This window comes from Triturus cristatus, chromosome 7 (genome assembly GCF_964204655.1).
Source record: "Triturus cristatus chromosome 7, aTriCri1.1, whole genome shotgun sequence".
NCBI lineage: Eukaryota > Metazoa > Chordata > Amphibia > Caudata > Salamandridae > Triturus > Triturus cristatus.
The window spans coordinates 623,295,565-623,319,364 of record NC_140590.1 but is presented as its reverse complement, the minus strand read 5'-3'; the positions used below and the strand labels follow the sequence as shown (position 1 = coordinate 623,319,364).

Sequence of the window (23,800 nt, the reverse complement as noted above, 5' to 3'; positions counted from 1 at the left end):
TTTTCCTGGTATGAACCAAAAAGACTTCTCCGGTCCACTAGCCAAAAGCCTGGCATCCGTTGCCAGAGTAAAACTAGCAAGGATGGGAGGAAGGGCTTTTAGCACGGCGGCAGCCCGCCTTTGGAATAAGATTCCCCAAGATCTGAGACAGGCCAAATCTCTGCTGGACTTTAGGAAAGATCTTAAGACCTGGCTATTTCACCAGGAATAGGTAGCATCGCCTCTGACTAGTGGCTGCTCGTTCTATATGCTTCATGTCATCATGGTCTCTAAGCGCCAGGATACCCGTGGGGTGGCAGACGCGCTATACAAAAACTTATACAATACATTACGAAAGAGGAGCTGGGGGATACATGAGCCATTGATCAGGGAGGTGGAGAATCCGGGCCTGACTCTGGTTTGTCCCCATCCAAGGACCGTATGTGCTCTATAATGTCCTGTTTGGCCTGCAAGGACGCTTGTTCAGTGAAGGGCGTTGAGCGTCTGTGCCGGTGCATGGTCGACCAGGTCGGCTTGGCAGGCACCCGTGTAGAAGGAGAATGGCGAGTGGGGCTGGTAGGCCGTGACGAAGAAAGTCGGAGCAGTTGAGCCGCATCACTGTAGGATCGAATCACCCTGCGCTTGGACTCCCACGTAAAAATAAGAGCAAATGGGTGGCCCCACTGATAGGGGATGTTCATGCTCCGCAATTTGTCCGTCACGGGTTTAAAGTCACGGCGATGGCGCAGGGTAGTGGTTGCCAGGTCCTGGAAAATCTGGATTTTGTGCCCCTAGTATGTAAGATCTGGCTTGGCTTTCCCTGACCGAAGTATTGCTTCTTTTTCAGTAAAAAAGTGGACCCTGGTTAAAATATCCGGAAGGAGGCCCGACCTGCCCGCGGGCCCGGAGACGCGATGAGCGTGATCCAAAGCCAGCAGGGAGGCATCATCATCTCCCCACACTTCGTGTAGTAGCCGCGCCGCATAGGTCATAATGTCCTTACCTTCTGCTCCAAGTGGAACCCCCCGAATGCGGAGATTATTCCGGCGGTTTCGATTTTCCAGGTCTTCCTGCTTTAGTTGTAATTCTATGTGTTGGTCTTCCAGAATGGCTAAGCACTGCCAAAGCTGCTCCTGGTCTTCTGTACGGGCATCAACCGTCTTCTCCAGCCCATCTACACGGTCGCCCAAATCCGTGACTTCTCTCCGGAGTTCCTGAACACAGGAGTGCACTTCGGTCCGCAGGGAGCCAATCTCGGTCTTCAATTCTGACATGAAGGAAGCCATAAAAGCCTGTGTCACCGGCGGTGAGTCCCCCCCTGCCTGCGGGGCCCCCTCAGCAGGTGCGGACAAGCCCACCTTGCCCCACATCGCCGCCACCGAATTGTCCTTGGTTGTCGGCCCTGGAGCGTCTTTGCCCCTGTTAGTGCGTGTCATTTTTAGGCTGTAGTCAGTCAATCGGCTTCTAATCCCTGAGGGTATGAAGAGACCACCCACAGTGCCTGCAAATCAGGGGTCCCAATGGGAGCACCACCCCCCACCACAGGGCCCCTCAGAGGCAACCGGCCCCACCGCAGGCCCAGGCGAACCAGGCAGTTCAGAGTACAAGATCCCAACACACAGGTTGTCGCAACAGGTCCACAACTACCATCCGTGCACATGTTCAGCGTCCCCCGTCTACCCTGTAGCACTCCCTCACCGATCACTTCAGCCCCACTGTAAAGAGTGGTCAGGCCCCCCAGACGCAGTACAACGCCCCAGCCGCGTCTCGCGAGAAGCACCCAGGGGGGGCCAAGGGCGCGCAAGGTCTGTCACCTCATCACAGGATTGGCGCTATGTGTGTGGTGTGGCAGCCCCTCTAGTGGCCCACCAGCAGGATGGGAGGGGCCCAAGGTTTTACAAACAGCGCGGGCAAGGTCACAGGGAGCGAGTTAACATCAACATCTATACTGCCTGGTGTCGCATCGTAGAGATAGTCAGTAGGAGGTCAACGGGAAGACTGGCAAGCAGCAGGGCCCATCCCAGCCTAGTCCGCAGCGTGCCAGCTCAACTCCAGGCCAGGTGCAGAATGAGAGGGCTCCACAGGGCTATGAGATGCAGGTTACCAGAAGGGAGGAACACAGGGCGCACCAGCAGGAAGGGACCCCACCATCCGCACCCTCTCTCGCGCCGCAAGGTTGCTCTATCGATGTCTAGCAGCAGATCACTCAGGGAAGGCGCGTCAGCCCACCTCCAGCAGACTCCCGGGCCTTCTTCCCGTCCCTTGTCAGCTCCAGAGGGACCGCGGAGGCTCAAGGCGTTGGGCCGGGTGGTGTAAAGGGCTGTAGTGCTGCACCGGGCAATGCGAGTGCCAGCCCCCGGGGCCCTCACAAGGCCCGCAACATTGCTTCAAGGCCGCATTCCCCACTGTGCTCCAGTTACTCACAGTCTCCACCAGCAAGATGCAGGCAAAATGGTGGCCGCCACCGGAGCCGGCCCCTGAAGGCCCGAGACACACCTGGGCTGTCACAATCGTCGCCGTCGCCCTCCAGCCAGGATCAAGCGCCGCCGCCTCTCCCCAGGCTGCCCGGAGGTCACGCCGGATCTGGTAGAGCAATCGGCCGGGCTTCCAAGCTTGCAGATGCGTCCCCGGCCCAGCAGGCAAAATGGCGGCTCAGGATCCTCCACAGAGGCGCCGACTGTTCACCCGCTCCGGGCCGGCTGGGCTCACCCTCCAGACCAACAAAGGCGTCCCCGCTGCTTCGCCGTCACTGCTCAAGTCGCGTAGCAGCAGGAGGTCCCGGAGCGATCAGATGCAGCTGACATCGCATCCCACGGAACCTCCGCTCTGGACGCAGCAAAATGGCGGGCGCTCCGATCACCGGCCAGGTCGCTGGAGCCTCACCACTGCTGTTGCCGCTCCTGCAGGGTCCTCTGCTCCGCCACGGGTGCCCTCCGCCATCGGCTGCCAAGACACCCCCAGAGTCGGTATTGGTGGGCCCCCAGCTCCGCAGGAATAGCTTTATTGATCCGCGGCCCGCCGGAGCACTCCGAGCGTGCGTCCTACTGCATAGCCAGCAAGACCACGCCCCATTATAGTTTTTTTAAAGTGTGCACCGTCTTTCCCTCCATCTACCACCCTTCACACCTCCCGCATGGCCGCACCAGCCCACCCACCCGCGAACCATGCCGGCCGCCACTGCACCCAACTCTATATGAAAATCCTGTCAGACAAAAACATCCACCACTTAAATAGCACTCCCTCCATGGTTCAATCCTGGCTGACCAACAACCATCTTAAGCTCAACCTCAACGAAATAGAACTCCTTTCCCTGGCTCAACAACCTCACCGCATTAAACTGCAAACTATATGAAATAAAGGAAAGGGCACAGAAGGTGTGAATACAACAGCATTTATTTAGGTTCCAAGGATACACCTCAGCCTCCACACTTGGCTTTACTCAGTGCCTGTTCTAACCGCCTTTCTTTCAATAACCTACATTCCAGCACCATGGAAACCAGTGCATCAGTTCCATGTTCCACAGGCAGAGCATCCCACACTCAGAGACAAGCACAGAGGCAAGTGGGATGCTAACCACACTACACATTACAGCATAGAAACGTTACCACACACCTCCCTCTTCTTAACACAACAGATAAAGAATTACAATATGGAGAAAAACAATAAAATCAAACAAATTCCCTCAGATATTCAGGTCTCCTTAACGAGCAGGAACTTCTCCTCACCTCACTTTCACTAGTAACTACTGTTACTTTTTTTTACTCAACGCACATCTTATCACCAACCGTGTTTTCCTCAGACACTACAGACCCACTCCTGATCTTCACCACTCTTCCCAGGATCCACATCTTATGATCTTCAGTTCTTACAGCATTCCCAAACACCTTAATGACCTTCAGTGGGCCTGCAAACTTTGACTGAGACTTCGAGAAGCCTAAACGGGGATTCCTGATCACATCCCCAACCTGAATCACTGTCTGCTTTACAGCCTTGCGACTATCATACAAAGCTTATCTTTCAGATTCCTTCTTGCTCGCTCTCATTTCTTTTGTTTCTACATTAAAATCCACACTCACTTCCTGTCCCCCTTTGACATTCCCAGGAGGGACAAATCAACATGTTCGCCTTCCTCCTCTTAAACAATTCAAATGGTGAGATCCCTGTAGTGGTGTGTGGCATCATCCTATAATTCTTTCTTACCTAAAATGTCTATCTTCCCGCACATATTACTTGCCACAGCCCTTTGTATGGTTTCCTTTAAAACCTTGCTCAGTCTCTCCACCTTACCATTTGTTTTGGGGTGGTAAAGGGCAGACCTCTTGTATTTAATGCCTCTGTCACCGAGGAAATTTCTCCATCTCACGTGACACCTGCTGAACACCATTGTCTGTTAAAATAGAGGAAGGAAACCCTTCTCTTTCAAAAACCTGTTTCAGAAAACTTATCACATCACCTGTTTCCACTGAGTTGGTTATCTCCACCTCAGGCCACCTTGAATACATGTCAATTAAAACAATAATGTATTTATATGTGCTGGAGCGTCTTATCATACCAACATAGGCTCAACTCTGCATGTAAGAGTTTTCCAGCACTGGCACATTTCACACATTCTCTCACACCTCTCTTGACCTGGATGGCTATCCGCGGCCACCAGTACATTAGCCGGAGTCTCTCCTTGGTTTTTGAGATCCCAAGATGACTCTCATGTGCTAGCGAGATTATTCTTTCCCTCAAGTAAAACGGAGGAACTAATCTGATCCCTTTCAAAAGTATCTCACCATGTAAGGACAGCTCATCTTTAACCTTCCAAAATCCTCACAATATATTGTGATCCTTCTCATGAATACTCCACTTGTTCTGATCCTTCTCATGACCACTCCAATTGTTCTTCATTCTATGTAACACCTTCTGAATCACATCATCCTTCCTCAACTCCTCTAACAATTCTTCTTCCCTCTCTGATCACTCACACTTCGAAATCCTCATCCTCAGCTCCCACATCATCTTGAATAGCACTGTCTACCAACCATGAACAACAATCAGCAATGCTATTTTTGACACCAGGTACATACATCATACCAAATTGAAATTCTTGCAAAGCAACAACCCAACGTCTAATTCGTCTAGAAATGGCATCTAACCTCTTTTTTCCAAATAATTCTTTGAGAGGCTTGTGATCCATTTTTATCATAAACGTGTTGCCTCAAACAAACTTTCTTCATTTTTGCACAGCCCAGAACACCGCCAAAGCCTCCTTCTCGATAACTGAGTAATTCAACTCCCCATTCTTCAGCCCTCATGAAATGAAAAGAATTGTACTCTCCACACAATTATGTTTCTGTAATAATACTGCACCAAGCCCTTACGCAGTGGCATCAGACATGATAATCGTTTCCTAACCAAGCTCAAAACATTGTAAACATTAAGCACTCCTAAGATTCTGTTTCATTTCTTTAAACTCCATTTGACATGCCTCATTCAATTTGAAAGTGGTACCGTTTTTAACTAACAACCTCATATTCTTAGTCTTCTCAGAAGAATTGCTAACAAATTTATTGGAATACTCGGTCTCAACCCAATATTGTGGGCCATATGTATGAAGCCAAATTGTGATCGCAAACGCTGAAATTCACAGAATTTCAGCGTTTGCGATCGCAATTTAGGCAGTGTGCAATGTAGCACACAAAAACCCACTTGCAAAATAAGGAATCACAAAATTTGGGATTCCCTATTTTGCAAATGCATTTAAGGAATCCCAAATTGCGATTCCTTAAATCAAAGGTCTTCAAACTTTTTTAGGTTGAGCCCCCCCCCCAGCTGAATTTGTTTAGATGTTGGGCTCCCCCACCACCTGTCAGCAATTTCTGGAATCTGGTACACTACATAATCGACCCCCATCCGCATATCCCGTACCATATCTGGCAAATAAATGATTGAACCTACTACATCCACAGCCACTTAGAAACATTAGCTCAAAACTTTACTGCTTGAAGCTTAACAATGGGATTGTACATCTCAGTAGAACAAAACAAATTACAATCTCGTTCAGCACATTAATCCTTGCACATAATGTTCATATCGTTAGATTTGTGAAACCATTTCTATATATTTTATTAAAAAGGAGAAAGAAAGAGAGATTATTGGTTCCTTGCTATATAGATCACTATGGAGTACACCGGTTTTACGGTTCAGGAAGTTCTAAACTTTCCCTTCTTGGAGGTTTAGGTGCCTTATTATTGCATGTTGTTTGGTATGCTGCAGCTTTTTCTACATATTGATGCTTTTAACTAGTCTGCTTTCCCTGATTCCTCAATTTTTCCACCCGTGTTCTGCTGCTGGGCCTGGGCTACTAAAAACTCTGCTGCCTCTGCACACCCTAAGCCTGGTCTTTTGATGTTAAATTTGCATTATGCTAGCTTGCTCTCCATGGCCTTTCTGCCCTACATTGCTGTGAAGAGGAACTGGACTACAGTGGACAACATAGTCAACACTGTCTCACTGAGCTTCAATGCTGACTGGGCGTACTTTTCTAAATAACTGAAATGCATGCTCCTAACCCTTCCTGTTACCACTGTCCAGGAGCTCCAGCCTGCCCTATCCTTTTAGGTGGTTAGACCTTGATGCTTGTTAGGAAATCTCAGACTCACACGTCCCTAACATTATTGAAAAGCTATGCCTCCAAATGCACATTCCTCTGGAAGAACAAATAATACAGCAGTGCTACCAGGCATTTTCGTGCTCTCTTCACCTTTACCTAAAAACAGAAGAGCTGTTGAACAAACAGGGATTAGCACCCTTCCCATTGCAAGAAGACTAACCCTGTGAGTGAACCTCAAATTCACCTATTACAAAAAAGGAGATGCCTTATCTCATGGCAAAAAGCAAGATGACACCACTTAAATGTCTTAAATGTATCGCTTGTGGAGTTCCTTACTGACCAGCCTTTCTTAATTACTACCACGGATAATGCACGTTAAAGTAAAGGTTGCACTCCACTCCTGACTGAATCTACATACACCCAAGTGCTCAACGTCTGTGACCAACTAGTAGTTGACCCGCTCTTTCCCCAGAAGGCCTGGCTACTCACCTCTGGCTACTCCATTTCCAGGCCTTACTCCTCTGCTACCTTCATATAGTGGCTTCTGCTGCTTCCCATGGGACCATGAAGGGCAGTGACTACCAGGGCTACAATCAGTTTTTGCCCTGTCAGGCCTCCTGCTGTACTACCTGCATTTGGAGTACAAACATTCAGCAGGCATAGGTGCTTTGGTGATAGAAAGGTTATACACAATTTTCAATATTATTCATCGCCCGGGCTACTTAGCTTTTGGGAAAGTAGCTACAACTAAAGGAAAAAGGCCGACCTAGTGGGGGATTACAAATCTGGGTCAGGCAGCACTCATCTATTCATATTAGGGAAATGCACTTGATGACGGGGACACCATGGCCTTAAAAGTAATGAGGGACGGTGAGCTGGCCTTTATTTTAATTAACATCTATTCGTGAGGGCTAGCGGGGGGCAGACCATCTCCTACCATTCAGCACTTGGACTCTTTCCTTGACGAGTTGGTAGGCCCCAAACCATTGGTGATTATGGTCGATTTTAACTGCACTTTCGAGCCCCTACGGTTCGAAGATGGCAATCTTAGTGCAAAAGAGGACTCTAATTGGGGTGTTCCATGTTTGTCCATGGCTCCCATTAAAAAGTGGACCGAGGCGGCCCTCCAACTTAAAAGTTTTTCGTTGGGGTGGGGCTTGAGAGCTTCAAATGGGAGAACACTATCAGATGGTAATGGCAGTAATACCTTCTCTAATGGGAAGAGTGGCAGCAGGATTGACAACATACTCTGCTGGATATGGTAGTGATCAACAGACCAGAGAGTGAACATGATCCTTTATCTATGAGGTTAGCAATTAAGTCATTAGCAAGTACTAGTCCCCCTCGGGATATGATGGAAGGCGATATTGTGCTAACAAACGACCTACGTCGATTGAAGTGGGCCCTAATATCTGAAAACGAAAGCACTCAAAGTCTATTCCGAAAAACCCTTAACGATACTCTTGTGACCCTCTCAGCCTTTAACCCCCTAGAAGAACCTCCTCAGTGTCTAATGGGAGAACATGAGGCTCTCTTTGTTAAACTGAAATTATTATTTACCTCTAAAAGGAAGGAAAGCAGACCTACCCTATCCCACTCAGCTAAATGGTATGACCAAGATTGTTCAGCAGCTTTTAAAACACTATCCCTAGCGATCAAATCAAATGATATTCAGGCTATTAGAACAGCTAGGGCCATGTATAAAAAGGTGCTTCTTAAGGCAAAGCAGAACTTTGATAAGGATAGATGGGAGGAGTTAACTAAAGCTTCCCATGAGAAGAATTGGTTGAAATTTTGGCACTTAATAAAATGGGGTAGTGGGGTATTTGAGCCTACCCCCATAACAATGTCCCCCCCGATCAATGGGTTTCTTATTATCAAGCCCAGTTCACGTGTCCCTTAACCTCAGTGTCTGGCTACAACGATATAGCAACTACGGAGGTTTTAACTTTTGGCCTGGTGGAGATTGAGGCAGCCATAGAAACAGCACCGGCAGGTCGGGCTCCCGGTCCGGATTGTATTCCTACGGATCTTTTTAAATCAGATAAGAAAAACTGGGCCAATTACATTTTTATTTTGATTAATGCTTTGGCAAGGGGTGCACCGCTGCCTGTTTTCTGGCAAGGTGCGGAAATTATCCCATTTTTTAAAAAGGGAGATCGTTCTTGTCCTTCTAATTATAGACCTATAAGTCTAATTGACTCCTTACAAAAAATTGTGGCTAGGACCATATTATTTAGAGTCTATGAGTGGATTATGAGTCCCAGGTAATATCAATTTATCAAGCTGGTTTTCGGCCATATGTTAGCACAATTGACCAGGTATTTAGGTTTACAATGATTTATTGGAGAACGGTTATTTTATCGGGGGGGACTTTGTTTGCAGCTTTTGTAGACTTAAAATCTGCTTTTGATTTAGTTCCCCGTAGCAAGTTGTGGGATTCCCTCAAGGAGGCAGGCATGCCTTTGGCGCTCCTTTCCCTCATTGTTAAACTTCACACCTCTAACTACGCACAAGTTAGATGGGGACAGCAGGGTGAGTTAACTGACAAATTCCCTGTAAATAGGGGCGTAAGGCAGGGGTGCGTTTTAGCACCCACACTGTTTTCCTTGTTTATAAATAGGGTTATTTCCTACTTTGCAGATTATCCAACCGACGCTTCTTCCTTAGACGGTTCTAAGGTCCCACTTCTTATGTTTGCAGACGATATGCTTATATTGTCTAAGACAAAATCGGGACTGCAGATCGGGACTGCAGCGGGCCTTAGACAGATTTACGGTCTTTTGTAACATTCATGATCTGGTTATCAATGTTAACAAGACCAAGTTCATGGTGCTGCATAAAAATAAGAAAATTAAGAGCAAAGTGTCAATGAATGATATACCCCTAGAACAAACTGACACATTTACATACTTGGGGATCACCATGGGCAGTAGGTTGTCTTGGAAGCCACAAATAGAACTACTTGTACTCAAACACAATCAATTAGCAGGTGCATTATTGAAAGAACATAGAGCTTCGCACACTAAACCAGTGGGGCCTGTTATCGCCCTGTATAAAGGGAAAATAAGAGCATCCATCATTTACGGGGCGGAGATGTGGGGCTTTGATAACTTATCCCCCCTAGTTATAGCCCAAAATAAGTTCTTGCATTCATTGTTCGCCCTCCCCCAGTCAACAATGATTCAGCCCTTATTGTTAGACTTGGGTTGTAGGGCGTTTGATGACGACGCTGGATTTAGACCTCTCTCCTATTGGAGAAGGCTGTGGACTACACCCGAGCTATTATCTTATGCTAATGCTATATGGTACATTAAGGACTTAGACAAGCACAGAAGAATAGTCTGGCTCCAACATATCAAAAATGGCCTGTGTGACATGGGGCTGGGCCAGTTGTGGCTAGATCCTAGGGGTAATAAATTTCCCAATAAATTAGATTATAAAGCCCTATATTGGGAATCTAGGTTTAGGAAATTATGGTCGGTGACAAATAGCAGTTCACTCTCTGGCCTTTTTTTGGAGCACAAGTGTATAAGTAGCTTTGAACCCTATTGGAATTTCATTTCCAGACCAGACGACCGCAAATTATACCATCAATTTAGAGTGGGGACCCTTCCTCTCAATTCTTATAGGCACAAATGGAAGGGTGGTCAGGACAGGTTTTGTCCCATCTGTATAACACAGGAAGAGTCTATCACCCATGTTCTCTTTGTGTGCCCTGCCTTTGCTCATCCGAGACATATATGGCTTAAGCCGATATGCTCTAACTTAGGTACTAGATCGCATGAAATAGCTTTGCGTATCTTGAGAACTAATACCCGAGAGGATATAGTTATCGCAACGGCCACATTTCTTAGTTGGTCATGGGCTATACGCAGGACCATTGAGAAGAGGATTATTCCCCAAGAACTTTCTACTCATGATACTTAATTGTTAATTGGCCCTGTTCTTGATTTCTTCCTATTTCTCTTCATCTTTACTATGTTATGGAAAAATGGAAAAGTGGTTTTGCTGGTTAAATTTGTTTTAGTTGTGCTCTTTTGGGCTGGACCCAGTTAGAGTTATTTATCATTTGCAAGGATTTTAGATTTTGTATCTTTCTTTATTATTAATTGTACTTTTTATTTTTTTATTTGCATTTTGCTGTAGTATATCTTTTATGATGTAATATTCGAATAAAGATTTTTTGATGATGATGATGATGAATTTTCAATACCTCATTGAAAAGATGGGTTGGCAGTCACCATTGTCCTCTGCTAAAATGACTTGGGTGTGCATGTAGCACAGCTGTTGGGCATACCTCTTATATCTGCTTGGAGGGCAAAAGCCAGACCACCAGAACTTTGACCCCAGTGGCAACACAGGAAGAGACATCACATGACCTTTGACAAAGTGACATCATGTCTTTGCTACTCAACTAAACGGCTATCATTTTATCGACCTCAGAAACATGTATGGCTGAGTGGACCTACAGGGAATCGAAAATATGACCATGGGATCAAAGACATTTCTGAGATAAAGAATGGGGCTGGTACAGCAGTCAGAAAAATACACAGAAGTACATTTTCATCATGTAACTGCGCTAGGACACCTGCACCTTTTCAGTTACAATTCTGAAAAACACAGACGGTGGATAATTAGCAAAAGAATACACAAACTTGTTCAATGGCGGCGTTTAAAATTCTAGTGATCACTTGAGTGTTTTCATCCACTGGGCTCTGATCTGTATTTACAGATTTCTATATCTCAGCCATTTGATCGGGAGAGATGAGGCACAGAGTAACTCATTTTACCTTTTACTTAAATAGAAAACCGGCAGGCTCACTGTGGGTATACACGTGTGCTGTTTTTGTGCGGAAGAGGGCACCTTTTCTTACCCTTCGGAATTGCTGTCATGTCTTAACAACACAAGGGCAGCCAATGTGTCCTGGACGCAGAGGCGCTACTAGGGCCAAAGTTTGGGGGGGGGGGGCTAATTATTCCAGCAATAGGCAGAGTAGAGGTGCAGGGGCTCTAAGAAGTAGTGAATAAAGAACAAAGCGTCATTAACAAGCAATTGGTCTTTAAAAGACCTGTGAAGTACTCGGGTGCGGCTGTGTGTGTGCCCGGGAAGCTGTCTCAGCCGGGCTGACACACACATTAGGGGGGAGTGTTGTAGCAATTTGAGCTTAATGGGCGTTGCACGCTTGCCTGCATGTCAGTGTCTGAGAGGCAGGTTTGGACCAGACCCCATCACATTGTCAGTCGCTGAGAGAGCTGAAGACAGTAGGAAAACATTTGGCTTTAAATTACAAAAGAATGGCACGTCGCAAATGTACTTGCAACATGGGACAGTGGGAAGGTAAGATTTTAAGGTGGAGCGCGCCCCCCTCAAGATGATGTCGTGTCACCCCAGGGGGGCGCGCCCCACAGATTGAAGAACTCTGCCTTAAATGCAATGTAGGAAGCACCCAAGTTGTGTGATTTTAGCTTAAGGAATCGCAAATTACCACCAAGTTGAGGTTGGTGGTAATTTGTGATTTCTTTGAAAAATTAACTTTTTTGCATTTTTCAAAGTGCCATGTGGCGCACATACATGCCCTTAGGGCATGAATGTGCGCCACATGTGCACACATGCTTATTTCAGGGGTGCAACCGGGTGTCCTATTGACACCCTTGCAACCTTGAAATTGCATTATCAATTTGCGATTCTCTAATTGGGAATCACAAATTGAGAATGTCTTCCCATTCATTCCTATGGGCCTTCTAGCCCATAGGAATGAATGGGAAGGTATTCCTTATTTGCGAATCTCAATTTGTGATTCGCAAATAAGGAATATGTAGGATTCGCAAAATATTTAGCAAATCCTACATACATTGCATTTTGCGATTCTCTAATAGCGATTCCCTAAAAATCGCAATTTGAGAATCGCAAAATGCATTTTTCATACATATGGCCCATAATCACTTTTTCCTTAGACACCGAACTTGCTAAACTGTCAATGGTGTCTACCAACTCCTTCTTTGGTTCAATGCCCTTTGATGTTATCTTGTGGGCAAGGTAATTGATTTAATCTAAATGAAATAACACTTTACAGTCTTTAAAGTCAAACCCCGCTCTTTCAGCCTGCGAAGAACTTCACACAATCATTCATGCTTTTCCACATTCACACCATACACCAGAACATCATCTTGGTATATCTTGATGCCTCGTACCCCTTTCCATTCATACCACCCTTTTTTTATTTCTTCAACACATGCTAAACTGTGTTCATAAGTTTTCACCGAGTTCACCACCTCAGTAGGTGAGGGATTGTCCTTTTGCCAAAATACTCATTACTTTCACTAGGTGTGAGATAAGTGTTGAAATATTCCCTGCCCTCAAAACCCAAGCAATGTAGTAGTAGAGACATCTTTCGCTCAGCACTTAGAGAAGTGCAGCAAACTCTTGCATAATGAGCAAATATAGACTTCCACTCCCTCAACAATATTGGTAGTTCACCAGGGCTCATCAGAAAGGAGGAGGCGTTACATTCTGCATGATGTCTCACCTTAAAGCTGTACTTAAATGTGCAAAAACCTACTAAAAGCACAAAAACATTTCCTGGTAAAAAACACCGAAAATAGAGTGCAGATAGGAATGCATGACGGTGTGACCATCAACTAGCACAATCTAATTTGTGGTAAGGTGTGCGCATCACCGAGCATAATGTTTACCGTACTACAAGCCAGAGAGAGAAGCCGCAGGTAAGCTTTTGACAGGAGGGCTTGTGTCAAAATATAGCTGTGCGCATCACTGAGCACTGTGCATACGAAATATCGATGAGCGCAGAAGAAATATGGATGTGCACGTGTATTGCTCTGCCTTTCAGATAATACAAAATCTCCCACACTGTGGCTCAAACATGGCGAAGATGGACACATAAAACAAAACAACACCTAGAAAGGGGCTTACTTTACAAAGTGCAAAGACTCTCTTTTTAGAATAAAGCTTGGGATTTTCTTTATGCAATGCTACCTAACAGAAATGCTTTCCCAGATGTCAAATGAACCACATTCAAATGTATATAGATATATTTATATTTATAAGCAAGCAATATTAACACACTTGCTAAATGCAACAGTTAAATGCATGGATAATAATATGAAATACAAGCAGCAAATAATGAGATAAAACTCAAGCAAATATTATGGGAGGTCCTGCAAGAGATCAGAAAGATATTTATACACTAAATGCATCGAATGATTACTTTGGATGTGCACTCTGAGTCGCTCACACATCACAAAGAAAACACCTCAAGTGACCACAGCCACTGGAACCTTGCATCACAATGGCACTAGTCAGAAACAAATCACCTCACCTGATCGTTCACTCGACATCCTTGACAACTCAAGTTGGGGGAGCCCGTTACAGCCAGGTAATGGACTCTCGATCAGGACTCAAATCCAGATTCTTGTGGCAATACGTCTATTCCACAAGTGAACTCTCAAGCTGGCTGTCAACAACCCTCAGCTTTATAGTCTCAAAACACACTAGAAGGTTCAAGGGTCTTCCCCTCTGCGCCAAGGAAACTTACTGGAACTGGCCAGCTTGCAGGCAAGCATTCCATGGCAAGAAGGAGCTCCCACGTCCTCTCTACATTCTCACATGTTCCAGACTTTGTCTTGATGAAGCTTACCAAAGCTTTCCAGGGTACATTAAACGACCTCTCACAAAACAATCCTTGAGTGTGATTAACCCAAGCAACTTGCAAACACTCTGGGGGCCTGTCTCTGCATGCAGAAAAGCTCAAGCAAGGCAAAGTCAGAATTCAGGATGACATGAGGCCATGTCAAAGCCAATAGTAAGAACTTCAGAATACTTGATCTCTCAATGTACAACACAGTACACATTTGTGCACCACTGCCTATAGCATCACATACTTCATCTCTCAATGTACAACACAGTGCAGATTTGTGCACCACTACTCATAACACTACACTTCGAGACCAAAAAGTGCATTCCACACCTCTCTCTCTCTCATGCCTTCAAATGCCCATCCCACACATTCTGTTATTGGCAAGCTGTTCTACTGTGACAGCTCCCACAGTAATACTGTAAGATTACAAGAACAAAACCTTCAAGAGAAACAAGGCATATGCAGGACATCGTACATTCAGGCTAGGATAAAATAACATACCAAAGTCAATTAAAATGATGGTAGTCAAAGGTCATCACGTGGTGCCAGACCACAAGAGTGCCTCTGGCACAACAGCGTGCCACTGGGCCCTGTGCACAGAACAAATGCCCACTGAATGAAACAACAACTAGTGAACCTGTCAATGAGCTCCTCGTACAGCTGGAATCGCTGTGCACCTGAATGAAAAGCTTCCCAACTTCCTAAAATGGCATTAGTAGGCTTGGTAAAGTAAACAATCTGGATGGCTTCCGAAGTGGATTGAGCTTGTTCTTCCATGTCGTAATGCAAAATCCTATTGTTGGTAGACATGGTAACATAAACAGTCCGGCCGGTTTCCGAAGTGGATTGACCTTGTTCTTCCACGTCGTGACGCAAAATCCTGAGCCCAGAGAAGATGAGTAGCCGCAGCGGAGAATTCGAAAAATGAACCGTTGACCGGGCTCATGATAGAAGACAGATGTCACGCAGATACTTGCTCCTGCTGACTCACCACGTGAACGCAGAGGTAAATAATGTTCGCTTGTGCTGTCACATGAATGTACAAAGAACGCAGCTCAACCGAACAGCTTCACTTGTTCCCCCCAAGGAAACGGCAAATGGGCATCCGTTATTCATATAAATCCACCCTATTTGAGGACTCAAAACAGTGCTTGCAACCAGCCGCGGTGCGTCCATTGGGGCGTAGGGGCGTAGCCCCACCAGCCCTGCTGCTTGGACCCGCGGCTGCCCTACAGTTAAATAATTTAAATAAATGTTTTACCAAATTATTTACTGCGCAGCACCAAAATTATTCCGGCGGCGCCGGCAGCACCCGACTTTATCGGGAGTGTGCAGGCGGGGGCGGGCTTGAATGATGATTGACAGCCTGACAGGTCTTTAAAAAAACGGTTTTTTTCCCCCCGCATGTATGCTTCGGGCAGCAACTTGCCCGAGCATGGCGAGCATGCGCACCCAGGCCGGCCCCATTAGCTAGTAGGGGGGGGGGGGGGGTGCAGGACCTGCTGGCGGCAGCGCTGGCAGCAAAAGGGCGACAGGGCGAGCAGTCACTGTGCCCTCCAAGCCAATCCTGGCGCTGCATGCAGCGCCACTGCGCCAGGATTGGCCGGTCACCGCGCAGCACAGCAGGGGCAATCCATATTGGATGCCGAGCGTGACGTAAGGTAAGCGCGTGCTGCGTGCGTCGGATGACTCGGATCCGGTAACGGTCGGGTTCACTTCACTCTCGTGCGCGTCGCCTGAGCCTCGTGGTCGTGACTCGTGGACACGCTGCAGCATCGGGCCTGCTGCTCCATCTCTTCACGCCTGGGGGGACACACACAGGTAGGATCGGTAATTCTTCAACATGTCAGGATGAGTTTAGGCATTTCGTAATTCTGTTTTGTGGTTTTATACATCCAGTGCCTTAATCTTTATGCTGCCGCCGTGCCATTAGTTCAGTGATGATTTTAAGAATCAGTACTTTTAATTGTGTATCCTCCTTTTCTGTCATTTCTTTTTCTCTTTCTGCTCCCCTCCATATTAGCTTTCTCTGTTCGCAGGTTTCACATTATCTCGTTAGTCTAACTCTTCAGGGCATTTTGTATTCAGTGTGTGCACCCCTCATTCTCTGATTTTGTGAGTGTGGAGTTCTGGGAGTTAACCCTGTATATTATTATAAGTCTTTTATTGCCTCATACAGCTCTTTACCTCTTATACCTGTCCCCAGGGGGGGAAGGTGGGTTGCATTCTTCAGAGGTAGGTAGTGGAATTTGACTGTCCAGGGGTAGTTTCTTGCTCTTCCCATGTGCCCCTTTGGTCTTAGACTTTGAATCCCCTACATTTGCCCACTTTCTCACCTCCTGTATCTCTCGGGCCTCACTGTCACGTAATGTATTTGCGTGTTATTATATATAAAAACGTTTACTTATTGTTTTATTGTATGTTCCATGGATGTATCTTGCACTCTTCAAGGCAGCACTCTAAGGTTCCAGAACCATAGCGGTGGTGTGGAATTCTCTGGAGCCAGTTCCTGAAGAAGGGTTGGAGTGTTTACTACTAATAGCTCTAGCCCTGGTAGTACTGTTCCTGAATAAAATATTGGAAAATACTTCTGCTTGGATGAAGCTTACTTTACGCTCGCCCTTCTGGATGTGGGCCTGCTGCCACGCTCCAGACTCGTCTTTCCTTAGGTCCCTTGACCACACAAGCTTCTGCATGCGGCGATGCGAAGGGGTACTTTGCTTTAGTTGTTTATGTGCAGCTCTTGATGGCTTGCAAAACTTCACTGTGCTTTGTTGCAGGCATTTTCATCCCCACTGTGTTTTGTCGCAGGCATTTTCATCCCCACTTTTTGTTGCAGGCATTCTCATGCCCACTGTGTTTTGTTGCAGGCATTTTCATCCCCACTGTGTTTTGTCGCAGGCATTTTCATCCCCACTGTGTTTTGTCGCAGGCATTTTCATCCCCACTGTGTTTTGTCGCAGGCATTTTCATCCCCACTGTGTTTTGTTGCAGGCCTTTTCATCCCACTGTGTTTTGTTGCAGGCCTTTTCATCCATCCCCACTGTGTGTTTTGTTGCAGGCATTTTCACCCCCACTGTGCATTGTTGCAGGCATTTTCATCCCCAATGTGTTTTGTTGCAGCAGGTGTTTTCATCTTCGATCTGTCTTTGAAGGCCCACCCTGCTATGGGCATAGAACGTCAACAAAACGCGTCCATCTTAAGGGGTCTGACCTCACCTTCCCTCACCTTTTAAATGCATTTAACATGAATAATAACCCCGGGACAAGGCATTCCTTGATAGTTTAATTGCACATGGGCTTGCCGTGGCCCTGCGAAATGTTAATTAACTTTCACAAACTGCCCTCCACGTATTTGAAGTTCTTTTCTTTGAGTCGGCCAAACAATTTAAAAATCCACTGGTTTCCACATTTAAAATGAGAGTCCGAGCTATTGTTTACTTGCTGACTGGAATTTCGCTAAAACCTTTGTTTAAGTGGCATTTACACGCACTTAGGCATAGATCGAAGGGCTGGGATCTGTCCTGCTGCAAGTGTCAGCTCCATTTGTTGCAACACTTTGCTGTGTCCCATTAGAAATATTTGACTTGGCCCAGCACAAGAAAAAAGCTTTTGTGGTCGATCTTGGGCGCTGACATCATGCCTCTCTGTGGCATCAATGCCTGTCCTTACATGCTGGGGAAAGTGCTGAAAAGAACAAGTATTTATTGTAATTGAAACTCTCGTGTTCGCTTTAATAGAGAGTTGTATTTTGCTTGTTAAAACGTTTGATAGCCAGCTCCAGGACACTAGAGTGGGAATACTGTGTAGTACCACAGCTCCCACACAGCTCTCATCAGTCACAACAACAGCACCGATCACTCCAGTATCATTAGTCTCATAAGTTATATCACTCAAATTACACACATAGTTCACAACGCTCACTTATTTCACATCACTCACAGTACTCACAACATTCACACCCCTCACATGCATCAATGACATCATCACATCCCGCACTCCATTGACATCGCTCACGGTGCTCATATCAGTCACGGAAGGCACATCCCAGACATCATGCTCACTGTCCACATCACTCACTGCTGTCAGAACACACATCACTCACTTCAACTGCACTACGTTAGATGTCCCAGACTCTACACCCTTCTGTGTTGGAGCCTCCCTGGATCTGCATTCTCTTTCAGTGTCCAATTGCCTGCTTTGTTACTGATTCTGGTGGAACACTTTTGATGTATGGGAAAAAGTGGTGTAAAAAACAAGACACCAATCAAAATGTGCCTATTTCCCATTGACACTGAGAACACAGCTTTTCAGAAGCACAAAGACTAGGGTTGCCCTGTCTGTTTCCTCTGTGTGTTTGTTTGCTCTACTAACTAGATTGGGTCTCTCCCCATTATCCCTAGCCACTTTTCTAGAGTAGTGATGAGGTCACAGAACAGACCGTCCTGCAGAGTTATGACACCCGCTGCAAAGGTTAAATATTTGGTACCTAGGGGTCAGACGCAGACTTGCCTCTTCAGGGACCTTACAATGAGAATGATGTCTGGACCTCAGAGGATGCAGGTTTTTGCACTCAATTCATTCCTTCTAATCTGGTAACTGTTTCTAGGGCAGTGATGGGACCTCTTTCCCTGGCAGTCACTTTCTCCTTATTTTCAAAGCCTCCAATAGATTCATCTGATGTCTAGAACGTTTTATATCATCTCGCCCTTTCTCTGTCTCTTGATTGGTGCAAGTGTATAAATATATAAATATGTGTGCGTGGAATGGGATGTGCCGGTATTTCCCTCACAAGCATTTTTGGTAAAAATGTCTGGCAAAATATAATGTACTTATCAAGTCTCTTCAGTGCACAAATTACATAAAGTTGTGTAATGAGAAATTTCAAGTAATGTCAGGAATGTAGCGTAAATCAACATTTGGCAGTCACACCACTTTTGCCAGCATTATTAAAATTTCTCCCTGGCCTAGTTACGGTTCAGTGAACACAAAACTGAAAACGTCCTGAAATTCACCAGTTATGGTGTGCAACATACAATGCACACCATTACTCATCCCTCCACTATATTTTAAACTCTTTGTTTGTAGGCAGCTTTTTAAAGAAAATATTCCTGGACAGTACTGAACATGGCAGTGGGTATGAGTTATTTTGTAAATTCTGCCATGCACACTGTAATTGGCACATTTCATGGCTTTTTCAGTTTTGTGTTCGCTGGACCAAAACTGATTCTTAACTGTGGTATTTCTTCAGCGAAGTTAATGTGTTTTTATGACGTACTACATGCGCTCCTGAGAGTTTTGCTTAAGACTTGATATAATCGACAGAAAACTAACCTTTCTAAACATGTGACTTGAAGCTCGGGGCAGGGAGAGGCCGAAGCTGCAGGGTATGAGCAGGCTCTGAAAAGGGAAAGGGGCGGTGAGAGGTGTGGGACGGAATAAGGAGACAAGGTAGGTGAGTGAATAAACCAAACTGAAAGCTAAACTTGAAATCAAACTGAAAGGCAGTTAAGAGCAAAAGGCCGCTTGATTGGAACAGGTGTGCAGCAGAAACGTGTCATTTATCGTGCATTATATTAAAGAAACCCCGCCTCACAAATGCAATTTATAACAGTGGGGACTCCCCACTGCTCTTGCCCATGACACTGGAGAGGACACTCTGGGGCTGAAAGTGCCTGCCACTTCGAGCGGGGTCTCACTGCGTGGGCCGCTATCAGGCATTTGTGACATCTTGACAGAAGCGTTCGTTTATATTGCGGAATGTTGTGATCGTCAGCTTCATTAGGAAAGCATTTAACAATCACAGGAGATGATTTTTATAAACCTGCTGTTCTGCTGACTGGGGGATAGCACTATCACAGCACAATTAAGTTTCAAATGGGCTTTGAGCAACGATGGCTAATATAATTCAGCCCCGGCAGTAGACTGTTGCATTATAGAATCATTTATCATTTGAGCGGGAATTCTGACAGTGCTCAAATGTTGAGGCCTCGATTAAACTGTCTGCTCTAACATAGTCTTCTGGAAACAAGTGCACTCTTCTCCAGGTGATGTCTGAGGGAGAAGTTAAGACAAAAACAATTGGGCGCTGCAGTAGTTTAATCAATGTATTAAATGAGCCCTGTGCAGAGAGATCCTTTTGTTAATTGCAGTTTCTAAGTTAAAATCCTAACATACAACAGACAGCTATTAACTGTCATCTAAGAGCTGGATGCAAACTGCAAGGAAAAAATTGGAGCGTTATGTTTTTTCCCCACAGTCTTTGTTTCATTACCCTACTGTTTCAAAAATAAATTGTTATCTTTTCATTTTCAGCACCTGACAACCTGAAACATTACCGCATTTTGGGGCAATTTTCCAGCAAACAACAAGAGGACCCCAACCTCCTTTGCTGCTCTCTCACCCGACCCCGGCTACAACCCAGCAAACACCAGTGTTAAAGGTAAGGCAACTGATGCTATATATTTTTTTACATCGTAGTTAGAGCTATGTATGTCATGTGGTCACTCTCAAGGCCCTCAAGCAGTGTCTTTCAGTGCCTCCAGCAACCACTATGGCACAGAGAGGCAGGAGGCAGTACGGCTCTATTTTTAGCAGTCATTTGAGATGTATTAGGATAATGCACAAGATATATGTATAATGTATTTATACTGAAATTTGATATTATTGCACTGCACCTTATACGTTGTACTTTGATTATTGACAGGTTTCTTTAATATATATATATATATATATATATATATATATATATATTGGTAAGGCCAGCAACACCCGACACCCCATCATGAATACAGTACAAGAGCTGATTACAAAGTCATTCCAGTCACGGCCACTTGAACAAAAACTGAAGTTAAAACAATTGGGACCTCATCAGCCTGAAATAAACCTACAGCAAACTACCCAGGACAGAGGAAAAATGTCAAAACGTACATTCTCAAATGCCTGGTACACAAAAGCTGATTGGCTTACAGGCTGCCCTATACGCAATTCTCTGTTCTGCTTCCCCTGCTTGCTGTTTGGCGGTGACTTTTCTTGGACACGGCAAGGAATGGTCGACCTGAAGCACATCGCTGAAAAAATAAAGAAGCATGCGCTCACAAGAAATCATCTGGAAAACCTGACAAGACTGGGAATGTTGGGGGAAGACGCACCAATTGAGCAGCAGATAAATGATGCGTATCGCAAATCCATTCAAAAACACAATGAAGCTGTTGATAAGAACAGACAAAATCTATCCAAGATCATTGATTGCATTCGTTTCTGTGGTGCTTTCGAACTGGCATTGCGAGGCCATGACGAATCAGAAACTTCCTCAAAACCTGGGATCTTCCGAGGCCTAGTGGATTTAATGTCAACCATAGACCAGGATTTGGAAAGACATTTAGCACATGCTACAGTCTTTAAGGGCACCTCTAATACAATACAAAATGAACTCCTTGACTGTATGCTCGAAATTATAAGAAGCCATATTGTGCAAGAGTTGCGAAACACAGACTTTGTGGCTATTCAGGCTGATGACACCACTGATGTGTCCACTCAAACACAGTCCGTGTTAGTGTTTCGGTACCTTGACAGTGACAGAAACATTGTGGAAAGATTTTATGGCTTCACGCATTTAAGTGACTCTAGTGCAGCAACCATCACTGAAGCAATACTGTGTCAACTGGACTTAATTTTCCCGGACCTGCCTCAAAAACAAAAGCTTACCGCACAAAGCTATGACGGTGCATCCGTAATGAGTGGGAGCCTTAGTGGAGTTCAGAAGAGAATTCGAGATGTGTACCCTAATGCTCATTTTGTGCACTGTTACGCCCACCAACTCAATCTTATTATGCAACAGGCGGTATCAAAGATCAGAGACACACGAGTTTTCTTTCAGGATATCGGAGGCATAGCAGCATTCTTCACACGTTCCCCCAAAAGAACAGAAGCCCTTCATGAGATTGTGGACAAAAGCGTACCAAGGGGATCCTCAACTCGTTGGAACTTTCACATTCGTACAGTCAACTTAATCTTTGAACAGAGGGAGGGCCTTGAGAAATGTTTTGTCGCCATAGCATCCAGAGCAGACTTTGATCACACAAGTCAGAATGAAGCCCATGGCTTTATTAGAACACTACAAGACAAAGAGTTTCAGTTCTTACTGTTTTTATTTCATGACATAATGATTCCTGTTGATGTGTTATACGATCAGTTGCAAAGAAAAGACCTAGATACTGTCTCTGTGAAAGCCAATACATCTGCATTTGTACAACAGATTATGAAAGTGAGAGATGGGGTTGAAGATTTAGAGAGCAAACTGCCGGAGCATTCTGTTTTTGCAAACCGCAGACAAAACATCACCTCTCTGGTTCGAATTGGAAAGGAGATATGTGACATTGTAATTGTGCAGGCGAAAGAACGTTTTTCGTTCACAAAACATTTGGTGAGTGCGACTTTATTGCAAAGTAAAGAGTTTGCACAATATGATGAATCCTTCCCTGAGCGTGCTCTGAATCAGGCTGTGGAAGCATATCCTATGCTCAAAAAAGAGCAGCTGAGAACTGAGTTAACTGTACTCTACGGAATGCCTGTGTACCGGAAGGCCACAAGCGCCTTGACTTTGCTGAGTTTAATTCATAAACTGCATATGGAAAACTCACTTACAGAGACAGTGACTTTACTAAAAATTGTGATTACGACTCCAATGACATCAGTAGAAGCTGAACGATGTTATTCAGCCTTAAAGCGCATAAAGACATTCCTCAGGAACACCATGCTAGAGGAAAGACTAAATGCTTTGGCGATGCTATCTGTAGAGAGCAAGCTAGTCCAAAAGATACCGGACTTCAACATGAAAGTAATTGACAAGTTTGCTACACTGAAAGACAGACGTGCGGATTTCATATACAAAAAGTGAATGCTGCTACTTGTTTGAATACAAAAAATTCTGATTGAGGTAAGAAATGCATTGTTATCTCTGTTTTTAAAAGTTTTGTAGTGTTTGTTCTATTTGGAGACTACACAGATTTGCTCACCTTTGTTCACTGGCCGGACCTGTCTCCCGCAGGGTGAACGATTCGTTGCTTGTGTTGCCTATCAAACCTTTCCCCTTGGCAAATTGCGAAAACCTTTATACCATTTATATTTGGGGTACTTGCGTGGACCTATGTGAAGTGTGTGTACAAAGTTCAGCTCAACCAGAATCACGGTAACAGCGCATTGCGCTGCCTCTTTTATATTCAGTATATTGTAAGACTGTTTTTCTTCCCCCGCCTTTCCTTGTTTTGTTTCCCTGTTTTCCCCTTGCTTGCCATTCGTTACTCTAGAGTCTAATATTCAGTATGTTGTAAGACTGTTTTTCTTCCCCCGCCTTTCCTTGTTTTGTTTCCCTGTTTTCCCCTTGCGTGCCATTCGTTACTCTAGAGTCTAATAGAATCGGAAGGCCGTAGGGGAAGACTGTGGACTTTTCTTCAAGTTCCTGACTCTCCTGCGGAACGAGCCTGGCAACCATTACACTGCTGTGCAACTTCTTCTACTCTTAGAGCTGAGATTTCCATGAGTCTTATAGTCTGAATTCAGCACC

At 45.2% G+C, this 23,800-nt stretch overlaps 2 protein-coding genes across 2 annotated transcripts in view; both read left to right on the top strand.

Annotated features, from left to right (window-relative positions):
• TEFM (transcription elongation factor, mitochondrial) overlaps positions 1-23,800 on the top strand; it is a 359,138-nt gene that overhangs the window by 49,629 nt on the left and 285,709 nt on the right. Inside the window, exon 3 of the mRNA XM_085617197.1 lies at positions 20,551-20,677. The gene's annotated coding sequence lies outside the window, so the exon portion shown is untranslated. The remainder of the gene's footprint in view (positions 1-20,550; positions 20,678-23,800) is intronic.
• Positions 21,020-23,800, top strand: part of LOC146810225 (zinc finger MYM-type protein 1-like) — a 58,707-nt gene continuing 55,926 nt past the window's right edge. Inside the window, exon 1 of the mRNA XM_085620367.1 lies at positions 21,020-23,425. Coding sequence (XP_085476493.1) covers positions 21,020-23,134 — 2,115 coding nt within the window. The 3' untranslated portion in view covers positions 23,135-23,425. The remainder of the gene's footprint in view (positions 23,426-23,800) is intronic.